This window comes from Drosophila serrata, unplaced genomic scaffold, assembly GCF_035046125.1.
Source record: "Drosophila serrata isolate PLE 108 unplaced genomic scaffold, ASM3504612v1 contig_184, whole genome shotgun sequence".
Classification (NCBI taxonomy): Eukaryota; Metazoa; Arthropoda; class Insecta; order Diptera; family Drosophilidae; genus Drosophila; species Drosophila serrata.
Genome location: NW_028257082.1, coordinates 4,687,360 through 4,709,459, shown reverse-complemented (window position 1 = coordinate 4,709,459; position 22,100 = coordinate 4,687,360). Strand labels below are relative to the sequence as shown.

Here is a 22,100-nt window from a genome sequence, read left to right as displayed (position 1 = left end):
CAATGAACATTAAGTATCTATAACTAGTAAGTAACTATGATCAGTAAATATCTATTACCAGTAAGTATGTATGTGTGATCAGTTACTAACTTTGAACACTAATAAACAATGACTTGCAACTTTTGTAACACAACACATTTCTGAGACATGGCCGGCAGCAGTCACTTCGTTCCGGGGGTGTTAGAACCAGTTGGGAATCATATGCACAGACGAGCGAGCTTTGTTTTGAAACAAATTTAAGCTATTTAAAGAAATCTATGGACTTATTCGTCAATATAATTTTACTAATATATAAGTCGGAGCATGGCGTATCGGTGGACTATATATATACATATACAATATATGGCTGCCATAGGAACGATCGGAAAATTTTAAGAAAAACATTTATAACTTTTCCACTTTTTAAAATATTTTCATAAAAGTTCATATATAAAGCCATTATATGTTAGTCTCAAATATTGGGTTAAATTTTTAGAAAATCGGACTACTGTGTTATATAATATAGTTGCCATACAAACGATCGTTAAAAATAGAGGAAAATGCAAAACGGTGAATGAAATAAAAGCAGGCACTATTTTATTGTTTTTTACCATAAATATATATATATTTTTTATTGGATTGATTTTCAGTGATCGAATTACAATCCACAAAGGTATAATAACTTCAGTGTGCCGAAGTTTACTATTTTTCTTCTTACATTTGAGTTCAAAAATGTATGCAATTCTTGGCCAATATTGTGTTGCCTTTTGTAAGGGTATATGTTTGCGATTACTTATTCATTAGATTAGGCAAATAAATTCTATTATAAAATACCAAACAATGCTACATAAAAACCAGATTAGGTCTCAGCTCTACACTTTTCCCACTTAGAAGACTAATAAATATAAGAAAGCCTTGCAATATTGCTTATTAAATTTTAGCCACAAGCAGAATAAATCAATTTTATATCGAATATGTTAATTTAAAATATATACTTGTATGAATTATAAATTTCTCTCTGTGCAAACACTCACCTTAATCTATCGCGCAGCTGCTGGTGGTTAAGATGGTCACGCTGCAACACCTGAAGGATGCGGTGGCACTGCTGCAATCGCTGGCGCCTCCTCAAGGTCGGCGTTTCCGTCTCCAGGACCGCAATTCCGCTGTCCACGCTGGTGTTTAGCTGCTGGACAGGACTGCTCTCCTTGCTGGCGTTGCTCTGATTGCCAGAGATGCAGCCCGAAGGTGATATTCCTGGTGTTGATGCTGCTGCTGGGGAGGCATCACCTGCCATGTTGCCGCCTTGTGTGATTGTACGTCCGTGTGATGTGCGCGTGTATGCAGTTTGTTTACGAATTCAGATTCGCCCTAAGCCATTTCCGCACTCGTGTATCTCATGGATGCGAATGCAAGCTGGCACTTTTCCTCTCACGCACATGAAACGCTTTTGCCAAACAAATTTGCTTCGCTTCGCTTTTATTTTTTTGATGTTTCACTGTTGTGTTGTTCACTCTGCTTTTTGTGTGTTAATTACGCGCCGGTTACGACCATTGTTTTGACACTGGAAGCGGGCCAACCAGCACTGCCTTCGTCTTGGGCACCCAAATCAAAAAAAAAGTCGCTTACGGAGCAGCTTATCAGCCGGCGCGATATACAAATTCTTCGCACAGACTTCCCATCGAGGGTGTGCGTATGTGTGGTGTGCCGTGCTTGGTTTGTGCCTGGGAGCGTTCGCTTTCGTACTGCAATCAAGGGAATTTTCGGTTTATTTTTACTGCTGCTGGCTCTGGCTCTGGCTCTGGCTGGGACCCATAAACAAATGCGGCAACAGATAACGAACTTCTCGCCCCCCGACCAGCTCAGCTGCCAGATAGCCAGAATCTTACCCTCAGCCCCCAGTCCCCAGCTCCATTCCCATCTTTTGACGTCAGCCCTGCGTTGGTCTGTTGTCACCTTCGGTCGAGACGAGTCGAGATCCGTGAGATATATGTTACATCTTTATAGGGGCTTCACCCCAGACTGAAATATGCACAGCGTACGCCCAAATATGTAGATTTCGGGCACGTAATTACGCAGAGTGCATCGATTGGGGCCGGTTAACCCATTTGGGTACGGCCTGGGCCGCAATGGGTTAAGTGGCTCAACGGTTCATCTTCATCTACCAAAAACCCTCGGGCATCCCAGGCGCACGCACGGCGTGTGTGAAAATATTTGTGTTTGTTTCTTTTTTTTTTGGCGAAAAAGGCCAAAAACAGAAATCCCAGCAAATTGGAAAAGAGAAATTCTTGAACCACACGGCTCTTTTTCTCCATTATTTTTGGCCAGTTAAATGGTTGACTTGAAATGCTGACAGTGTGTCTGCCAGAGTATCTATGGATGGATGGTTAGATATACCAGCGGATGGAGATGGATGGATGAATGGTTGGATAAACCAAACAAGATGATTACGATTTTGTGCCGCATTTGACGCACTTGTTGTCTAGTGTTTAGTGTTCGCTATTCAGTGTTCAGAGCTTGTCCAGAGACAATCCAAAAAAACCAAAGAAATATACCAAAAAAAAATAAGAGATCGCCTGCGGGCCATCAAAGAAATTTCAATTGAGTGAAAACCAGAAAGTCAGACTACAAAATGTGGATATGTTGAAATTCTGTGAATGGGATTTGCTGGGGATTTGGAAGATAATTTAGGCCGTGCAACACACAGCATGATGATATGCAGTTCCCCAAACAATGCATCAATTAAAAATGCATTTGCCTTATGCATATTTACCCGGTTTCAAATCCGTTAGCTGCATTTTGCATATCATTTTGTTCGGGGTTGGTCAACTGAAATTGATTTCAAATCCAAGTGCATTACTCAATATGCAACTGTGTTGCCTGCATATAGCATATACATATATCTCTCGCTTTGTAAATATGTATGCATGTTTCATATTCCACCAGCTTGTGGATTTGTGCAATTTTCACACAATTGTTCGCGGCATTCGCATGGCATGTCGAATTAAGTTGTTACAGTAACTAATCTGATGATTAATTAGACAACAATTTCAAATGCAATTGGGTCGCCCGGCAAATGGGTCAACTCCATCCGGAGAACTGGCTAAAGACCTCCGCTGAAGCGGCCTGCCGGGGCTAGCTGATGGCTCAATTAATTATGACAGCGTTTTAACTACACAGAGAAATATATTTAATGATAATGGTTTTATTTTGACATGACTAAATAAATTGCTTTGGTTGTTGAAAAGAAATTCTTGCAAATTTTCTAAGACATGAATCATGGATCGTTCTTTATCGGAGATAACATGATAAGATATAGATAGAGCTTATCGGGGAAATACTTTCTAGGAGCACATTTGAAAAGATTGAAATTTCATTCATAACAAAACTGTATTGAATTTAAATAAAATTAATATTAGTTCTGTTAAGATATGCTTTGAAAAGATAGCAATTTCATTCATAACAAAGTGATTTGAATTTAAATTAAATTAAAAGTAGTTCTTTTAAGATATAGCATTATATTGATAGTATCCATGAATGTGTAATAATTATTTGAATAGTACAAAGTGATAGATAAAACAACGCAAAAGATCAAATGAATTTTCCTATGTATTAATATTTTAATTCTTCCATAAATATATTATTTACTATCCACTTTTCTAGCTCTAGTTTCTATACCTGAATTTTTCACTGTGGACCCTTGCAAATATTTGAAGGTAAAGCTATTTATCAAGCAGCGGGTGGAGTCGGAGATGGAGAGTTTGAGAGTTGGATAGATGTCGACTGAGGTGAGCCCGCTATCAAGGTGGCTTTTACTAACGGTTTCACACTCGCTTCCCGGCCAGCTTTAATTGCCATACACACTCACACACAGATAAACACTCGCTTGGTGAGACCAACACAGATGCATCAGTCATGGAGCCGCAGGGCGCAGCCGCAACTGCCGATTCATTGGGAAATTAGTCAAAGCAATTCCACGCCAATGATGCGTTGCTCCGCCGAGTTTCTTTTTGTGGTGAACAGCTCAGTTCACCTTCCCTCGCACCTTTGGCCCCCCCTGAACCGCCCCTGGACCGCCCCCCTCCCCATTGTGCAGCAACAACAACAATCTGCTTAAACGAACGGAAGTCGACAGTGTAGACGCCAGTCGCTGGTTAATACTGTTAACCGATGCTGTCCGATTGGTTTTGGTTACCTCAGTTTTCTTATTTTTCTCTTTTTTTGTTTTTCTCTTGCTGGTACTACTTGCTCACTTTTGTTCGTTTTCAATTTACGGGTAAAATGGCTGTTACTTATTTTTATTATTTATTTTTTTTTTTTTGTGTTGTTTTTGTTTCGTTTGTAAAAGTTGTTTTCGCTGCCTTGGCTAACTAGAAAATAATGAACAAAAAATAAGGCACACACGCGCAGAAATCAATGGCAATGATTGGAAGCCGGCGGAAGTGCAACTTGTTGCCATTTCCCACACTCGCAGGGGTTGGTTCCCAGGTTCGATTCAAAAAGGGCAAACTAACTACTTAGTACAGTGGTCGATCGATTGACAGAACGGATTTGTTTTGGATCTTGCTAAGCAGCTTTATCAGTAAATAATTATTTTGGAAACTTGGAATTCAATGCCTTTAAAGTCAATAACTTAATAACAAAGCCTTAGTACATGCGACATGATAGTGCTCAAGAAAGAGGATCATTAATTAATATTTGTTTCATGTTCATTCTTACTAAGATCTGAAATATATCTATAGAAACTATACAGTTTTAGAATCTTTCTCGACATAACTTTGATCTTGTAAAGCAATTAAAAGTCTCTTGTTCATTGGCTGATAAAGTCTTGTAGATAATATGTTATTAAAACTTTAGTTGCGTGACTCTAATCTATAAACTTGATTTACTTGGCAGATCCCACATTATTCTCTTTAATTAGTTCCCTTTGACGATCTTGTACTGCGACAATAAACCCGTTGTTTTTCAGTCTATATTATTTTCTGGTTAATTTAATTATACTATTGGAATTTTGAAGGCTGTCATTCAAAAACAAGTTTAATGAAACACTCTAATTTTTAATTAGTGCACTCTTTCGATCGCATACTGTGTTGTTTGTTATTTTTTTTGGCTGACATTGACACCTGTTCACCTGTCCGGTGTCCGGTCACCTGGTAACCCCTTCGGTCCCTCTCTGCCTGTCTGCCATTTATTCTTTCCGTTTTTCGTTTGTTGCCTCCTGCTCTTTATTGTCATTTGCTTTGCGCATGAGTCGCATGTTTAGTTAGCTCCCGTTGCTGTAGTTGCTCATGTTGTTGTTGCTGTCACTTTGGGCATATCGCACGCTCCAGTGACCTATTATATACACAAACACACACACACACACATTGGCAGGAGGTGCAGGGCTCTCTCACGGACACAGAGACACACGCTAGGTAAAGCACAATAATGTTTCGGCTTTGGGACAAGGCTCCGACACCGAGGAGAGGGCTGCGCTGCCCTTCGAGGTTGCGCTTCAACGGCTCGAGGTTCGAGGGTTCGAGGGTGCGGGGCTGGGGACTAGGGGTTCGGGGTTCGAGGTTCCACTTATCGCCCGAAGCTCGTAAAAGATCGTTCGACAAAAACAATTACACATACTCTCTGTGCTCAAGCGCCACTCCGGTGTGGAAGAAGGTTGAAACGCGAATGAGCCAGCGAACGGAGAGCCGCTAACTTTGAGCTGCGAGTCTGGCTTACCAAAGTTGCTTTACACTCAGCAAAATTAACGCTACATAACAAATGATTTGTTTATTAGGTATTTACCCGCTCTTTTTATTTTCTTAAGAGTTAAATTAAACACAAGGAGGAAAACTAACTTCAGGATTCGATGTATATTATAGTATCAAATCGGAAATCAATTATATCTTAGACTAAACCTTTATAAAATGTTTAAAAAATTTATAAAAATGTTTATTTCTGCCGGAGATAGCTAGATCTAGACGGCTTTTGATGCTGATATTTATAGGGTCTTTCACCCTGCAAAAGTATAATAACTCATTTAATTTCTAAGTGCTGTTTAAAGGTAACCATTTTGAGAAGTGTACCTTTGGCCGAATTTCCGCTCTCTCCCACATTCGCTCACTCTCTGCTCTCTTTATTGTCGCTGCTCAACAGCTGTCACAAAAATTTAGCGGCAAACTTTTGTTCTGCACTCGTCGGCGGCGTTCCTCTTTTGCTATTTGCTGCAGCTTTCGGGGATAGAACTCGTTTCTCGGGAGGCGGAGCGAGGAGGGAGGCGGGAGGCTGCAGCGGAACGGGTTCCGATTTCAAGTTCGGCGCGGGTCTAGGGCATGGAAAGTGCGATTCTAACCAGGGATTGCACCGTTAACCTTCTGAGCTTATAATGCCAAAGGGACCCAGGTGGCTGAAAAGTTTCATTTTAACAGAAGGGAGAAGAGTTTGAAAAAAATCCTGTTTTTATTTGGAGTTTAGTTAAACCACGCAATACTTAATTTAAAAAAATAATACAAATAATAAAAAGGATATAAGCATTATATGCTTCTGGGGATCATGAAAGAGATCCTTATTTAAAAAAAGCATTGCATACTTCTCTGTAACTGTGTAAGGAATCGTGAACAAACTGGGAATTTTAGAGTCAATAAAGTGTAAACAAATATTAAATTTGTGTCTAAATAATAAGTAATTTTAAGAATACAATTTTTCTAAGGCGACCTAGGGAACTGACCATATTTCAAAAAATATTAGAGTTGTAATCAACCCGTTTTAGATATTAACATTTATTTAAGCCCAATGGGTATTAGGTGGGTTAAACATTTACATATCTCTAATTCTTGTCACAAGTACTCGGTTAAAGCTTTCTTCCTATCTGTTTCTTTTTTTTCTTCTGCTCTACTCTTTCTCTGTTTCGCATTCTTTCTTCCTGTCCTGTCTTTCGCCCGCTGGTAACTTTTCCACTTAGCGCGACGTGTGCTAAAACGTTAATTTGTATGCATAAGGAAGCAATTGAAGGCGAGAGACTGCTGGGAAGAGGGGGTGTGACGGCCAGACAAGGGTCAGAAGAAGAGGGACTGAGATGGGGACCGAGAGTTGAGGGAGAAGCAGATGGAGACGGAGACTGACCACGGCAGATTCGGTTACACAAGTTCAGTTAGAAGGAAGTCCCGCGAAAGCGGAGACAGACAGCTATAAATAGTTAATGGCCCGGCCAGGCGGTTCGAGGAATACCCTACCTCAAAGAAGAGAGACGGCGACAGCCACGGTCGTAAAGCGGGCTGGGCATGATCTGTGTACATACGTCGAGTGCCCCCCTTTTGCTCCCTCCTCTGACTAACTTGGCGTTGCGTGGAGTAGGAAGCGTTTAACTACCTTTGAGAGACATTCGAAACCTGAGCCCAAGACGAGACGATAGGAGCTTTTTGCCGGAGTTTATTTTTGTATACTTTATGTACTTTTCGCCGACACTCCCTCTGCTGGTGTTGTTGCTCTTTCTTTTGGCCAGCAGCACATTGCACCTGACACACTCACCTGAGATGGACAACAAGCAGTGCACTGTAAGTATAAGGTGAAGAGCGATGAAGTGCATCTGTGCATTAATTGAGGAGATTTATATTTATTGATTTCTGTTAGAATGCATTGGAAATGATAACTACCAGACTCCATTTAACATAACCTTTTTAACATTTCAAATTTAAAATGGTTGTTTGTGTTATTTTTCCTTCAGTGTGCTTGAACAACTCAATGGAGCCAGCTTATTGGAAGCTTTAGTTTCGGTCTTTTGTTCATAACTTATGTTTTACACACTTTTTCGCACTCTTTTTAGTTCTGCTGATGATACGCTGCCGGTGTCAGTGCTGGAAAAATGCGAAAACTAAACTCCCCAGATGACTCTACCTTCGGAATTGCCCAACTCATCGTCCCGCGAGATATGGAATGCGGCGCAGAACCTATGTTAACCGTTAAGATAATCATCAATGAATGCGCGAACGGGTGAACGGGGCGTATGGTTGGTATGGGTGAGCGAATGAGGAAGAGGTGTGCTGGCTGCCAAGCCATTGTTTATATCCCATATATTCGGTTGTTTATGGTCGAAACGTGGGACCGATCTTCCATATCAAAGAAGTTTATTCAGTGACCAATTAAATTTGCTGGCGCTGCGATCGGTGAAAGCATTTCATCAACCGCCACTATCGATCGAGTAATTCGTTTGCATCAATCAAATGCTGGCGGATCATTTCTTATGATTTTATGCAAATTGTTAAACTTTTGGGTCCTGAGAATTGGGTTTAGAGAGAATCAATTTTCGTAATATTTTTTTAATTGCATTTTGGAATTGGATTGGATTTTGAGAGTACATTTATTTATATGTAAAGAAGAAGGAGAGTAGGTTAAATCGAGTTGTACAAGTTTTGTAAATATAAATTAGTTACATTATAATAAAAGTTATTATAGTAATACAAAATTTAAAGGGAATAAACAAGTAATTTCAAAGTATTTATTAATTATTTAATTTATTTTTCTTGATTGAGATATCAAAAAAATTATGTAAGTCTTTAGAAGCGAAACCCCATTAATTAATATGTGATATATAATTTTAATAACAATATGTTATTAACAAGCATTTGGTTCCTCTATCGTTTTAGTGAAACAAATACGAAACAGTTTCTCTTTATCTCTTAATAGAAAAAAACAATAGTTAAAAATAAATTATTTATAAATAACAAAATTAATTAAATCTCAACTAAGCATTGAAACTCTACTAACAAAGAGAATAAGAAGCAACAAGTGGCTGCGCCATTATCTTTCCGCCATTTTACCAGAAACACCCTGTTCGTGTGGCTAGCCGCCGTCAAAACTATTGCCTACTTTCAGGTCACTCGCTTTAATATGTATGCTCCCCTCGAGCGTAAGTTTATTTTATATATTTAATTTCGCAACTTTCCCACTTAGCACTAAATATTAATTATGCTACGGTCGGTTCAGGCTCCAACGCGCTGCCTTGTTTGTACCTGCGCAGTACCTAGGCGCCCCAGAGAGAGCCCAGCATCCACAGCATCCTGGCCAGCTGATTGCCGCGTGTGGATCGCAAGCGTCTGGCATATAAAATGGACGGAGGCAATAGGATTCCAGTAGTCCTGTTCAGCGATTCCTCCCAAGGTGTTGGCTCTTTAGCAGAAGCAGAACCAGCAGCAGCAGTAGCAGCAGCAGCCGCAGCAGAAAAGGAGGGAACTTTTTGCAGTGCCGAGCAAATATTTAAAGTGCCCAAGTACGTGTGCGAAAGCGAGTTGCCCAGTGCTGTGAAATCCAAGAACAAGTCCTCGCCCAACCCCCTTTTAATAAATGAATTCCGTTTCGCTCTTTTGTTCCATTCACAAAAACCCTGGCACACACTTACGCACTATAAACACACATTCACACACACAACTGTCACGGCACTTTAGCGCGCCAACGGAAGATCTCCGACTATATCCTGCATCCTGCGAGTAAGAAGCGAGGCCACACAGCGCCCTGGAGAAGGGGTAAGTAAGGCAACAGCTCGGGTTCTCGTCTCATTTGATTGCAATTAAAAGAAATTGCTTTAATTGCGAGTTGTCGGACTGTTGAGTTGCCTAGTGTGCCAACCGAGTAGTCACCTCCAGATCTGCAATGCTGCTGGGGCATCAACAAGCTGCCTCCCAGACGCACTGCAACGCTCAAGAGGCGCGAACGTGTCAAAGGCACTACATAGAGGCAGCAGGAGCAGAGGCCAAGAATAAAAACAAATATGCAGGAAACTAAAATCCATAAATTGATTTTTCCGCCTGCGAAAACCGAGAGGAACAACAGACAAAAGTGTTGCCCAGATCCGGGTCCAGGTGCTTCACTTTTCCATGTTCTTTCTGGTTGTGTGTGGCTTGCCAGTCAGGTCGAGCTAGACAATCGCAAAACACAGACATAGCAGCAGCAGCAACACCATCATCATCTCCATCTGCCCATCTGTCTATCCGCACCCTTAACCCCTGTCCGCCATGGCAGCCGCCCTTAACCCACACACCTCCGTCCAAAGCTCGGCAAGAGATGTGCGAGAGCAGCCGTCGCCGTGCTATATTGGTCCTGTGTTAGTGTCTGGCCCGCAGCAATTTTCAGTGTGTGCCGTCGCTGCCTCCATGTCTGTGTGTGGCCTGAGCTTGTGACGTAATGTTTTCGAGGTTTTTGAACTGAAGCACTCGCACACAAACACACACACGTAGTGAGTAGTGAGTCTCAACCTCAATACGAAGGCACACTGAATGCTTAAGCTCATTACGGTTTTAGCTTTAATAGGCACTCGGCCCAGGGCCATCTATTCTCACCTTTAATCAGGATATCCAAATGGAAAAGCCTGCATTTAGAAGTGAATGGGAGGTACGTCAGGGAATTTATCTTACTGTGTCAGCTTCAGCACCTTCCACTCTTTCCTTTACCCGAATAAATTAAGTAATTGACATCCTACTTTTGTATACAGGAATATCCTTTGATTGGCATTTATTATATTAAGTTTATTAAATCGGAAATAAAGCTAAATAAACTAAAGGTAACTTTTATGGGTGAGCTCATTAGTATGTTCGTTCAGCCCAGGGCCATAATTTCCTACCTTTAACAAGGATATTCAAGGAAATGGCTTTCATTTAAGAGTCACAAAATTTACTGGCTCTTTTGTGAAATTAAGGAATTTTAATTAGATTTGCCTATAAAAACTCTCAGAATATTATTTTTGGTTGATGTAACATTATAGTTATACTTGTTTTATTACGTTTATAATGTTTATGTTTGCAAATAACTTTATGGGTATGCTTTTAAGAATTAAAGTGCATTTTTTATTAGCAAAGATACATTTATTCATGCGGGTAATAAAAGGTTTGTTTCCTTTGTGCCCAGAGTTTATAATGTTTATATTTTATTTGCAAACATTTCAAGTGTAAATTTATGTTCAACAATAAAGGAAAGGAACTTTGGGAAGGCGAAGTTGATATACCCTTGCATTTTGCATTAGAATTATAGGATCGCATTCTTTGAATCTATATTTATTGATATTTTTAAGACAAACTAAAGTTTAGAATTTTCATAACTAAGCCAAAAATACATTAATTTTAATTCGGAAAGCTTTTCTGTGTTAGTTTTGATAGCGCTAACAAGTCTGCATACTTCGTTTTAAGATTTAGAAAATTCAATTTTTTGTCGAATTTTGCAAATTTTAATGATGTAACCCCTTATAAAAATTTCAAATTTTCGACACATTTTGAAAATTGTATTTTTCGTTCAGACACGGCTCGATGGACTCGCCTGTTAATGCTGATCACAAATATATATGATTTATGGGGTCGGAAATGTCTCCTTCACTGCGTTACAGGCTTCTGACTGAAAGTAAAATACCATTTTTGAGACAATATTTATCACTATTTTATGATAATTTTTTTCTACTAATCAAAGTTTAAAAAATTCATTACTAAGCCAAAAATGCATTAATGCATTAAAAATTTTGAACATTTTATTTTTTGCCCAGACTCGGCTAGAAAGACTCGGATGTTAATGCTGATCAAGAACATATATAATTTTTAGGGTCGGAAATGCCTCCTTCACTGCTTTTCAAAGTTGTGACTGAAACTATAATACCCTGCACTGAATAAGTTGGCTTTTTATATTTAGAATACGTTTGTAGATATCCCTAATACAAATCTCTGTATCACTTTAAACTAAAATTAAGTAATGGGGTCCTTGTCAATTTAATTGGAATATAACTTCATAGCCAGAACAGCTAATTTCAGACCTAGTCCTGATTCCTTACATAGCATCTTTATATATAATAAAGTTAAGTAACAATAAAGTTAGAAGTAAGGTTAGTCTTCTTAGTCTTTGTTCAATTTCTTCCAGTATAGAAGAGTTATATGCTTGGTGACTTTACTAAGGCCTTCAATGGTATCATTTCCTCCTGGTTCTCTAAATGTATTGCAATGGTCAGGTAACATTTTTGGGGTCGGAGGGTAATCACTATCACTACCACTATCACTGATGTTAACAGCGGCCTCCCCGCGGACAGAATGAGGCCAGTGCGACCGCAGTGCCTGTATTTATAGTCGCCGAGTAAAGAGAGCAGAGAAAGTGAGAGCGAAAGAGAAAGTGGTATTGTTTGAGGTATGCAGAGAGAGATAGAGAAAAAGAGGTATCATACCGAGAGGAAGAGAGAGAGAGAGAGTATCACACAGACAGTTTTGCATTAACAATTAACGATTGTTTATATGGCAGCTATATTATATAGTCATCCGATTTTAATAAAATTTAAACTAATATTATAAAATAATACAGAATAGCTTTATCTTAAATTAGTTTAAAATATTTTTAAAACATCAGCTATATAATATAAATATATGATAAAGAAAGTATATAGCATATTATGAATATTATTATGCAAGGGTATAAAAAGTCAACATTGTGGCACAGAATTAATTTTCAGTGAGTGCAGTGAGGGAAATACGACAGCAATAACCTTTATTCTTATTTCACCGACACACATCTGTAATTATCTTTACCTTTCGTAAAATCAACATTTCCTCTTCACTAAACATACGGTATAAAGAGGTGGAAAGATGACTCTTTGAAAGGGAAAAGGAAAAGAGAAAGAAAAGCCATCTTCTATTACCACAAGTCTTTATTTAGACTTGGTATTTGTCTTTCTTGAAGAAATAAAACGAAACAAGTGTTTCAGGTTCTTAAAGGAAAAACATTTATCAAGCACAGAAATTATATAGAAAAAGCTCAAGAGGACGACTTTCCCACAAGGAGAATGCACCAAAAGTGACCCCACCAATTGCCAGACATAACCAATTGAATTTATCAGTTGGCCCAGTCAACCCCTGACTATTTATTGAATAGTTCGATTGCCACCTTCTCCCCACAATCGGGGGCAGGTGGGGGAGGTGGACCGGAATTGGGGGCGAAGGAACTTTCGCCACGTGCTCGAGAGCTGCGCCACAGCCAAAGACATGCAACTTTAATGGTCGATTGGCAGGAGTGCAGCAGGGAGACTAGAAGAGACCAGAAGAGGTCAGAAATTATTGATTCGGTTTGGACGGAATGTAGGCCACTTCCTGGTGGCAGCACAAATGAATGCATTAAGTTGCCGCTTGACCACAAAATGCACTTTCTGTGCACTCCGTCTGGGTTAATTATGACAAACGGGAGACATTTGCCCAGTGCAATTAGACCGCTTTGTTTCCCTGGGCCACTCGACGGCGTTGGCCATTAGTCAAGGACGACCAAGCGGACGAATGTCCAGCAAAAGCTTAAAAAAAACCAAATCCGACCTTGTTTAACCACCTCAGGGTAGCCAATAAATAAGAGTCCGCCGAAAACTAACGAGCGATACATAAATAACCCGGTAAAACCAGCGGAGGACAAGAGTCAAGTGCATTAAATGCCAACTGCACGGTGAAAAATGAGCCAGAGGAGAAAGTGCAGGAGACAGGAGAAACTGTAGAGAAAAAACACTGAATCGCCAGTGACTGCCAGTGAAGTTAATTACAAATGTCCAATTAGGAAACTGACAAGGCCAGGATATAACGTCCACTACTGGCCCGGCCAAACGGAAGACATCTTTGATGCAATTAAAAACGCATCTGGCCGCAGAGAACCGAACAAAACTGCACACTAATCTCGCTGCTCAGTCTAGTTCTGCCTGGTGAAAATTGCATAATTGGGGCCGAAAATCCCTCCACCGTCTCGTCCCTCGCCATTTAAAGGAGACCAAACCGAACCGCAGGACGGCCCAGCATGTGGCCGGGGCGTAAAAAAAAGGGTACAAGAGCTGCCTCCAGCTGCTGCGGCGAAAACTTTTCCCCTGATAATAGGAAATTTGCAATGCGCTGGGAAGTATGCTACACACACTTTCAGGTTCCAAAATGGCGAAAAGCGATTGCTCTTGCTCTGGCTCTGAATTCTCTTTGTGATTTAGAAACTTGGGCAATAAAATACAATTTATGGTAATTTATCTAGCTTAGCCCGTAAGCCCCCATCGTCAATGGCACAAATTTTTTAATTAATAAATAAATGTTGCGGAAATTATATCGCAGTTAGGCCGGGCGGCCAGTGGGCGGGCCTCATTTTTTTGTGCTCATTGTGTACGTATATAATTACGCGATTTGCTGGGGATTAAGAGACGGGCCTGAGAAATGTTGTGCCTGTGCCCAGGACCAAGGACGCATTAATGAGCCGCCCCGCAGCCTACATATCCCACTCCCTCCCCAATGTTTCACAGCCGCCGGTGAGGCACAAAAGGAGGGACGCATTGACATAAAGAGACGGGATGCCACTTATCCCGCTCAAAGAAACACATACATACAAAGCAAAATAAATACGGAGGAGCTTCCTTAACTTGAACTCCTTTGAGATGAATTAGATGGCATTGAATGCCTCGACTGGAAGTAGGTTTTAAGTGACAGAAACGTTTTTACTATAGGTCTACCCCTAAGAGATTTCAATTAAAGATCAAAGGACACTGAATTCTTTCAGCATTTACCTTTGATTTTGAAATTTCTAAGCACATAGGAAAGGTAGCTGAAACTAAAAATATAATATATATGCTTACACGAGAATTTTATAGTTTCATTTAAATATATTCCAAGTGATATTTATGTTTCTTGTTACTTTAGAATAAGATGGTACAGCAAATAATAGAATTCATCAAGAAAAATAATATAAATAGTAAATACTTAATTTAAAAGAATATAAATATAAAATATAATACACATTAATTCAAAGTAATATAAAAATCCTACACATTCATTTAATATATTTTTGTTCTATTAATCCCCTTTTAATATTCTTCAAAGATTTGTTACTGTTAAAATGTCTCTTTTAATGCCTTTGTTACATAAATCGTATAACTTTTATTGATTCACTTCAATTTATCAAAGTCGTAAAAGACTTTTATTAGCCAGCTAGGTAATTAAGCTTTCTCAGTTTGAGTTATTGAAGTCCAACTGTAGACGGACGATTAATATTGCCCGATTATTTAGCTTGGCACTTCCGCTCCAAGGAAGCGTGAAAACGTATTTATCCCGGGCTATCCTCTGTCAACTCCTGCTCCTGCTGCTGCTCCTCTTCCTGATTATGATTTGAAGCTGGCATTAGATGAGCTTGGCCGCAAATGGCCCGAAGGTGTGGAGCACGTTCGCGTTCAAATTGGCTGCATAAATATTTCCCTTTCCGCGGGTCCTTCGCCTAATTGGCGCTAGGATTGCGCTGGATTTGCGATTCATTGTGTCCGCCGGCCACTTGTCAGCTGCAAATTGCATTTCGAATTCAGTAGTCCAGCGAAAGTGAAATCAAGACAAAAGCCGGATGGCTGCAGCTCGAATGCAATTGTTTTCTGTTCCCGGAGCAGCACAGCACCGTGCAGGACGTGGACGACGCATGAGGAATGTTGCAATCGACCCTCGGGCGCACTTCTCAAGTGCAATGGGTGCTTTTGCTGTTGTTGTTGAGTTAGGATGGGGATTTAAAAGGATTACGAGCTGGTGGCGCAGTGAGAATCCATTAGTAGCGTGTACGGCTGTTGATTCCGCCAAAGAGCGTGGCTCGTACTCGCGGCAAGGCCGGGGTATCCTGGCAAGGAGCCGTGCGAATTGCTCCTTTCATCCGGCTTGCTGTTAGTTTGTCGGATAAATAATAGATTGACTTTAGTTTTGTGCGGAATGATAATAATAAATAAGTCTCTTGGATGACGTAACAATTTTTTCTTGAATTAATAATTTAAGGTAAGACTAGGATTAAATAAATTTCGTTGGTATTGAGTTTATCCTAGTGTATAAGGGAACTTGTTCCTAATATATAATCTAATAAGAGACAGTAATGCATCAATGAAAATCTTCTAACATATACATATAAAACTTAGCACTCACATGCTTGAGTGTTTTATAAAATATCTAATTTAAAGGAGGCTCTCCACCACTCAAATTGCATAAGTCACCTGATTGCTAGATTAATGCCTGAAGCTCCCTGAATCGTAACCACTCGAAATGACAGGGGAAAATCAGTGGAAAACATCCGATCAAACGGGGCTGCCATCATTTAATAATAGTAATTCTCCCCCTAATACACTAATCGGCCGTAATGTCATGTTAAATTCTTATCAGCACTTGAATTACGAGGTCATTATCGGCGAACGAGTGAAGGGAACAGATGAAGTTGCGCGAAATATTCGCATTGCCGAGTGACAAAGTACAAATCAGTGATAAGTCTGGAATCCCAGCTATAAATGCACTGAGAAAAATTGAGACCTTTAGAAGAGAATCAATTATCATAAATTAAAGATTTTTAAAACCTTAAAGTAGTAATTTTTGTACCCTGGCAGTGTAATTTAATTTTCAGAGTAAAACGTGAAGGAGCCAGCATGAACAGCAGAATCGATCTAGCTAAAAATAGTCTTTTAAAGAAGGCGAATATTATAAATTCTACTGTAAACTGTAAGGTATATAAACTTCAATTTCTCATAATTTTTAATTTATAATTCTCATAATTTAGTTTTCCAATTAAGTGACTGATTTGTTCGCTCAGTGCATGGCCCATGAGAAGCACTCGAAACAAAACGAAAAGCACTTTCCCTCACCCCCGCAGCGATTTACTGTCCCAGCGTTGGACCGCGTCTGGCCATGTCTGTGCTGATATTTGCATTATAAATAATAAAACATAATAATTTGCCTTAATCGAATAATGACCCCCGTCCACGGCGATGGCGTCGCTACCACGCTGCGGGCACCGTCGGATCCGACGTCGTCTGGACAGCACAGACCCCGGACTAGGGAAGTGGAAGTTCCCGCAGGCAAATTATTCAATAAAAACCACAAAAACAGTGAAATGAAAAATATGAAGCAACCTGGACGGGAATACACGTGCTACGGCAGTGATAAAAAAATAAAATAAGAGAATAAAGGGAGCGTAATAAAGGGGAGAGCTAAACAAATAAAAGAATTTTAAAATGGATTGCAAGTGCAATTGTGTCCCCCGTACAGGGGAAGACCCGTACAAAGAACCGTGACAAATATCATTAGAATTGCTTGAATATCTAATTAGCAGCACTTGGATTTCCACAATAATACTTATAACACTTCAAGACTCGGGTTTTGCTTAATTTGTTGAAAAACCCCACATATTTAAAGTTATCATCGCTGCTATCACAAAACATCTTTCGATGTTCCAAAAATACATGTTTATCTAAAGTTAATTTTAGAACTCTTTGGTAACTAGGTCACCAAGTAATATTGTATTTTTAAAGCATTTACAGAGACTATTTCGTTTTAAGAATGTTTAAATATAAAACTAAAGGTCAATAAGCTTTAATTATATTACAAGATTTGGAAAGAAGTCATTAGCTCCTGCGTCATAATTGTTCCAGAACAATTCTATCTTTTCTTTTGAATAACTTATATAATTAAATTTAATAGATTTGCTGATTAACTTTGCTGAAAATCCAAAACAAAGAATGAATGTTTATATTTTAAAATCCCATTTTTCAAGCCCGAGTTCATTCAAGCCGGTGCCCCTAGTAAATCCCTCTGATTCACGACACCTGGACTTGTTTTTACGGCGTTACCCAGAAATGAGTGTCCGTGCCCGTGCTGGCGCTGTTGGGCTTCCAGTCGTATTTACATCCCAGGACAGTGAGCGCCAAAAGTCTTAGCCCCAAAAGCTTTAAGGTTGAAGCACTCACTCCGTCTGGGCAGACTCTGGGCAAACGTGTTTAAATATTTGTCACTGGTTTTTTATTTTTTGGTGATAATGAGAAAGGCAAAATAAAATGAAACGCGACAATGACGACGGAATACTCTAGGTGACCATAAAACAATCAAACACCTGGCGGCGGGCACTTGAGTGTTTTACAATCTATATACAATTTATACAATATATCGCGAACACACGTTTCCTTAATCGCTGGCCCTTAAAGTGAGTGTATTTGGTTTACTTTGTTGTCATCGCTGCCGCTAAATCAGCTGTTTGCAGCAATCACAACAATAACAACTAGTGAGCGGCAGCGAACCGAAAGCGTTTTGCAAATCAACATTTGCTGTTTACGACCGAGAGCTGAGCGCTTTTCGGAATCAGTTTCAGTACCGCTTTGTCCGTTCGCGTTTGCGTGCTCCGGTCTTTTTCTCCGTTTTTTTGTTTTATTTTCCTTCGGCTTCAGTACCGATAGCGGTATTCCGGTACTACGGTTTTCCAGTACTCCCGTGCTCCAGTACTCCGGTATTCCAGTACTCGGGTATTCCAGTACTCGGGTATTCCAGTACTCCGGTGTTCCAGAACTGAGTACTTAGTTTTAAAAGTTTTAAAAAGAAGAACGTGCCAAGAAAGAGCAAAGAGTGTCATGTGAGTAGAGCGCAGAGTGGAGAGTGCAGAGTGCACAGTGCAGAGTGGAGAGTACAGAGTGAAGAGTGGAGAGTGAAGAGGGCAGAATGCACTATGAAGGTGGAGTTGTGGAGGCTTAAAAGTCAGGTCTGACCCACCATAATCCCCATCCCGCCCCCTCGGTTTGAGCTTCCAGTACGAGTTTCATTGGCCCCGCGAAAAATCCCCATGAAAAGTGTACGTGCGTGTTATTTACGGAGGTGGGGACTCGGCGGGTTGAAAGTCAATTTCCGATGCCCAGACTTTTTGGGAAGTTATTTACGTTGATTCGGTGCCCCAACTAAGCTGCACTGAGAAAAATAATTGAAACAGAAAGACAAGAGCAAGTACTTAAAATAACAACATGAAAGATAAGGTTAAAAAGGTGTCATAAACATAAATACCTACAAAGAATAACAATAAATAAATTAAACAAAACAATATAACTATTGTACAATAAGCACTAAAGTTCTTCTTAATCATTTTGAAAAACTCTTTGTTTGTTTTTTAAAATTTTCTAAGAAAAACAAAAGAAGTGGGTCAGAGTGAAACAGGTTTTCCTGATAACACGTTTTGCATTTATTTTATTTTATTTATGATTGAATTTTTTACAACTGAGTTTGCACAGAATACATTACAGAAAAATCGTGATAAAAATGCAATACAAATCTATAAAATCTATTAATTTTTGTTTGGAAAATTTGGAGAGCTTTTAGTCTATTGACTTAAAACTACATTTTTGTATAGGGACCATGGACAACTTTGTTTCTCAATTGTACTAGATTTAAGATTATGCCTTCTGTTATTCGTTATATTTATTTAATTAAAACAGTCAGAGAAATGATTTCCATTACCTGTAAATGCTTCTCTAATTTACGATAGTAAAATCTGTTTTTCCAAGTGTAAAACTTTTGTAGTAATGCCAGCTTAAGGCCAAAAGCTAAAGCCTCTTCACATATGCTAAGCCCCGCTAATAGGAATTAAAATAAATAACGATAATAATGAAAATGCCAATCAAAAATTGAATTCCTTAACCTGGGCAGTAATTTATTCTCAGTGCATTGCGTCTAGAATCCGTCTTATCTTCGAGTTCCAGTGAAATACCACTCCATTTACGAGTATTTATCTCGGCGAAGAGACCCACCCACCTCCCAGCAAAGGTAATGGCCGTTGGGCAACCATCGGCGATGACGCTAATCTTGAGTGTTTCGACGCGAATAAAAACAATCAAATTCCGAACTTCTTGTGGGTGTTGAAGAACCTTTCCAAGGCAGAGTCGTAATTGTCTCTGCTCGAGCGACGGCCTCCGATTGTGCGAAAAGCTAGCTGGGCTAGCTTAGTTCACTTTAAATAAAAACACGCAAATTGATTCAAATGCAGTGATTATCAATTTTAAAATCCATTACGTGGCTAACGAACGATCTAATTAGGCGATATGGAAATGAGGAAAAACGGTATGCACAATTTGTCAATCGGTCACGGCACGTCACTTGGGAAAAGCAATTTAATTCCACTGCTAATGGCATTAGGCCATGCACTTGCCAAATGTGTTGGTGATAATGAAAATAGAACCCCCTAAAAAATAAAAGCGACCCAAATCCCAATAGCGGAATCCGAGCAACCGGAATACCCGGCATTCCGATTCGCCAATCCACTCAATTCATTTGGCGGCAGACGCACTCAAAGTCACTCATCTGCCACTGATTGCATTTTTCCCAGAATGTCAAACCCAAAGCCAAAGCCAAAGCTAAGCCCAAAGCTGATGCTGATGCTGATGCTGAAGCTGAATGCAAAGCCGAAGCTAAAATAACTAAAAATGCGGAATAGTGCGGGCAACAAGTGGCCCTGAGGGTGAATTTCGTGCTTAAATTTGATTCAATGGCTTTATTAAAGCACTGATAGAGCATCCGCAAATTGCAGTGTGACAACAACAACAATAACAACAACAATAACAACAGAAGGCAGATGGAAAATTCGCATGTAATCAACCAAACGGTCAACAAGCTAATTAAGGCGTATTAATATCCGGGGATTGCGTTTGTTTGCTTTACCCCAAAAACCACATTGAATTGTTCGTTAAAAGCTGAAATTAAATCAAGGCATGATGATTTTTAGTGGCTTCTATAGATGGGTATAATGATTTATGGCTTTTTTGCTCATTTTGTAATATTGAAAGGGGGGAAAAATATTATTTAGTTAAACTAACACCAGAGTTATGGTTGTATTACTAACAAGTGTGTATTAATGGTAGTTAAACTTGTTATTTTCAAGTAATTTCAGCTATTAGGCATGGAAATATTTGAAGTAGAACATCACGTATTAAAGTAATAAATTATCCGAAGCTTTAACGAGAATTTTATAAACTCCAGCAAAAGGTTTTTTATTATTTATTCAGCTGTCTTACCTTAAACTTTACAAAGCTTTTTCAGAGCTCTTTTGTGAGATTTAATCTTGGGTTTTCCCAAGTTCAGGGTCAGCTAACAATAACCACATTATTTACATAATTTTTCCCTAATCTTTCAGCAACCTTGAACCAATAACCACAATATTATGTGTGTTGAGACCACAACAAAAATGTATCTTCTATTAATATTTGTTGCGGTTAAAATTGGATTAGGGAGAGACAGCAATTTAATAGCAATTTGTACGCTGTTTTTCCCTCTAACCGGTTTAATTTTCTCCTTATTTTTTGTAGAACTCTTTTTGGAAATCAGCTTTAAGAAACCAGGAAATCGTGAACAGAGAGCAAATCCACCCAGCAATTCAACGACACCACCGATCACGGCAATCGCTGCCACAGCACAACCGCCCAGAATTTACACCTGTACGCCAGCACAAGGCACGCAGAGCGACCTTTGACCCCCACCAGTACCACCCATTGGATGGATCTGAAGCACAGCGCCAGTGGTGCCGTCGAAAGTACCGAAACCTATATAGTAACCAGCAAATCCACAGACATGATCACGCCCAAGGATAAGGAGGGAAAGGCGGCCAAAGCCGCTGTGGCCAATGCCCCAGCCGAAGGTGAGTTATCCAGGGAAACTATTTTTGGGAAATTAAATAAAACTACCTAGGATCAAAGGGATTTCTTGTGGTATCTAGTATAGGAGTAAATATTTCCGCTTTATAAGCTTAGCTTCGTGGTGTTTATTTAACAACTTATCAATTAAATCATTAGCTTGGATAGTATTTATATCAAAATATTTTAATCATTTTTCACTTGTTCTTAACGCAAAAAAAGATTCCCCAATAGGTCATTAGCTGGTACAGCTATCTTTATAGTTTGATCTAAACGTAAGCACTTGAAAATGTCAAAAATATTTGATGACTATGTGCCATATATTTCACATTAAGGTGATTAAATGTTTGATCACACAACTATGATTAAAATGATTAAGATACTAATGGAAGGGAGCGGGCATAGCAACATGAAACTGATATGGTTATGTCATTACCTTTTTTTTTTGAGATGATTAAGTAACTTCTATATAGTGATTTATTTGATAAAATGGCCTGATGCTCTTAGTGATTACTCCGTCGAGTTTCCTAGTCTGTTTGAGTTATATTTTGTGTTATATTATCTAAACACACGCCTCGTTTGAATTTCCCTGCTGTGTTCTACAACATATACATATGTATGTGTGCATATACATATGGTAGTTGTATGGGCACATGCACTTTGCATGTCAGACATGAGCCACCATTTTGGCTTAACTGCGCCTCAAGGTAGGCAATAGTTTCGCCGTGTTTGT

General features: G+C 39.4%; 2 protein-coding genes across 11 annotated transcripts in view; one reads left to right on the top strand and one right to left on the bottom strand.

Annotated features, from left to right (window-relative positions):
* M7BP (Myosin-7a binding protein) overlaps positions 1–5,644 on the bottom strand; it is a 33,136-nt gene extending 27,492 nt beyond the window's left edge. For 8 of the 9 annotated variants that reach the window (XM_086828295.1, XM_020950718.2, XM_086828299.1 and 5 more), the window contains exons 1-2: positions 5,593–5,642; positions 1,014–1,721 (exon numbers count right to left, since the gene is read on the bottom strand). In XM_086828295.1, the coding sequence (XP_086684421.1) occupies positions 1,014–1,273 (260 nt within the window). In that variant the 5' untranslated portion in view covers positions 1,274–1,721; positions 5,593–5,642. Of the gene's footprint in view, positions 1–1,013; positions 1,722–5,592 lie in introns of all 9 variants that reach the window. The other variant, XM_020950794.2, reaches the window with a different exon arrangement.
* A 3,409-nt stretch (positions 5,645–9,053) lies between these two features.
* Positions 9,054–22,100, top strand: part of HisT (Histamine transporter) — a 24,250-nt gene continuing 11,203 nt past the window's right edge. Inside the window, exons 1-3 of one of the 2 annotated variants that reach the window (XM_086828294.1) lie at positions 9,054–9,217; positions 9,393–9,470; positions 21,044–21,372. In XM_086828294.1, the coding sequence (XP_086684420.1) occupies positions 21,231–21,372 (142 nt within the window). In that variant the 5' untranslated portion in view covers positions 9,054–9,217; positions 9,393–9,470; positions 21,044–21,230. Of the gene's footprint in view, positions 9,218–9,392; positions 9,471–16,759; positions 18,331–21,043; positions 21,373–22,100 lie in introns of those variants that run through there. The other variant, XM_020948309.2, reaches the window with a different exon arrangement.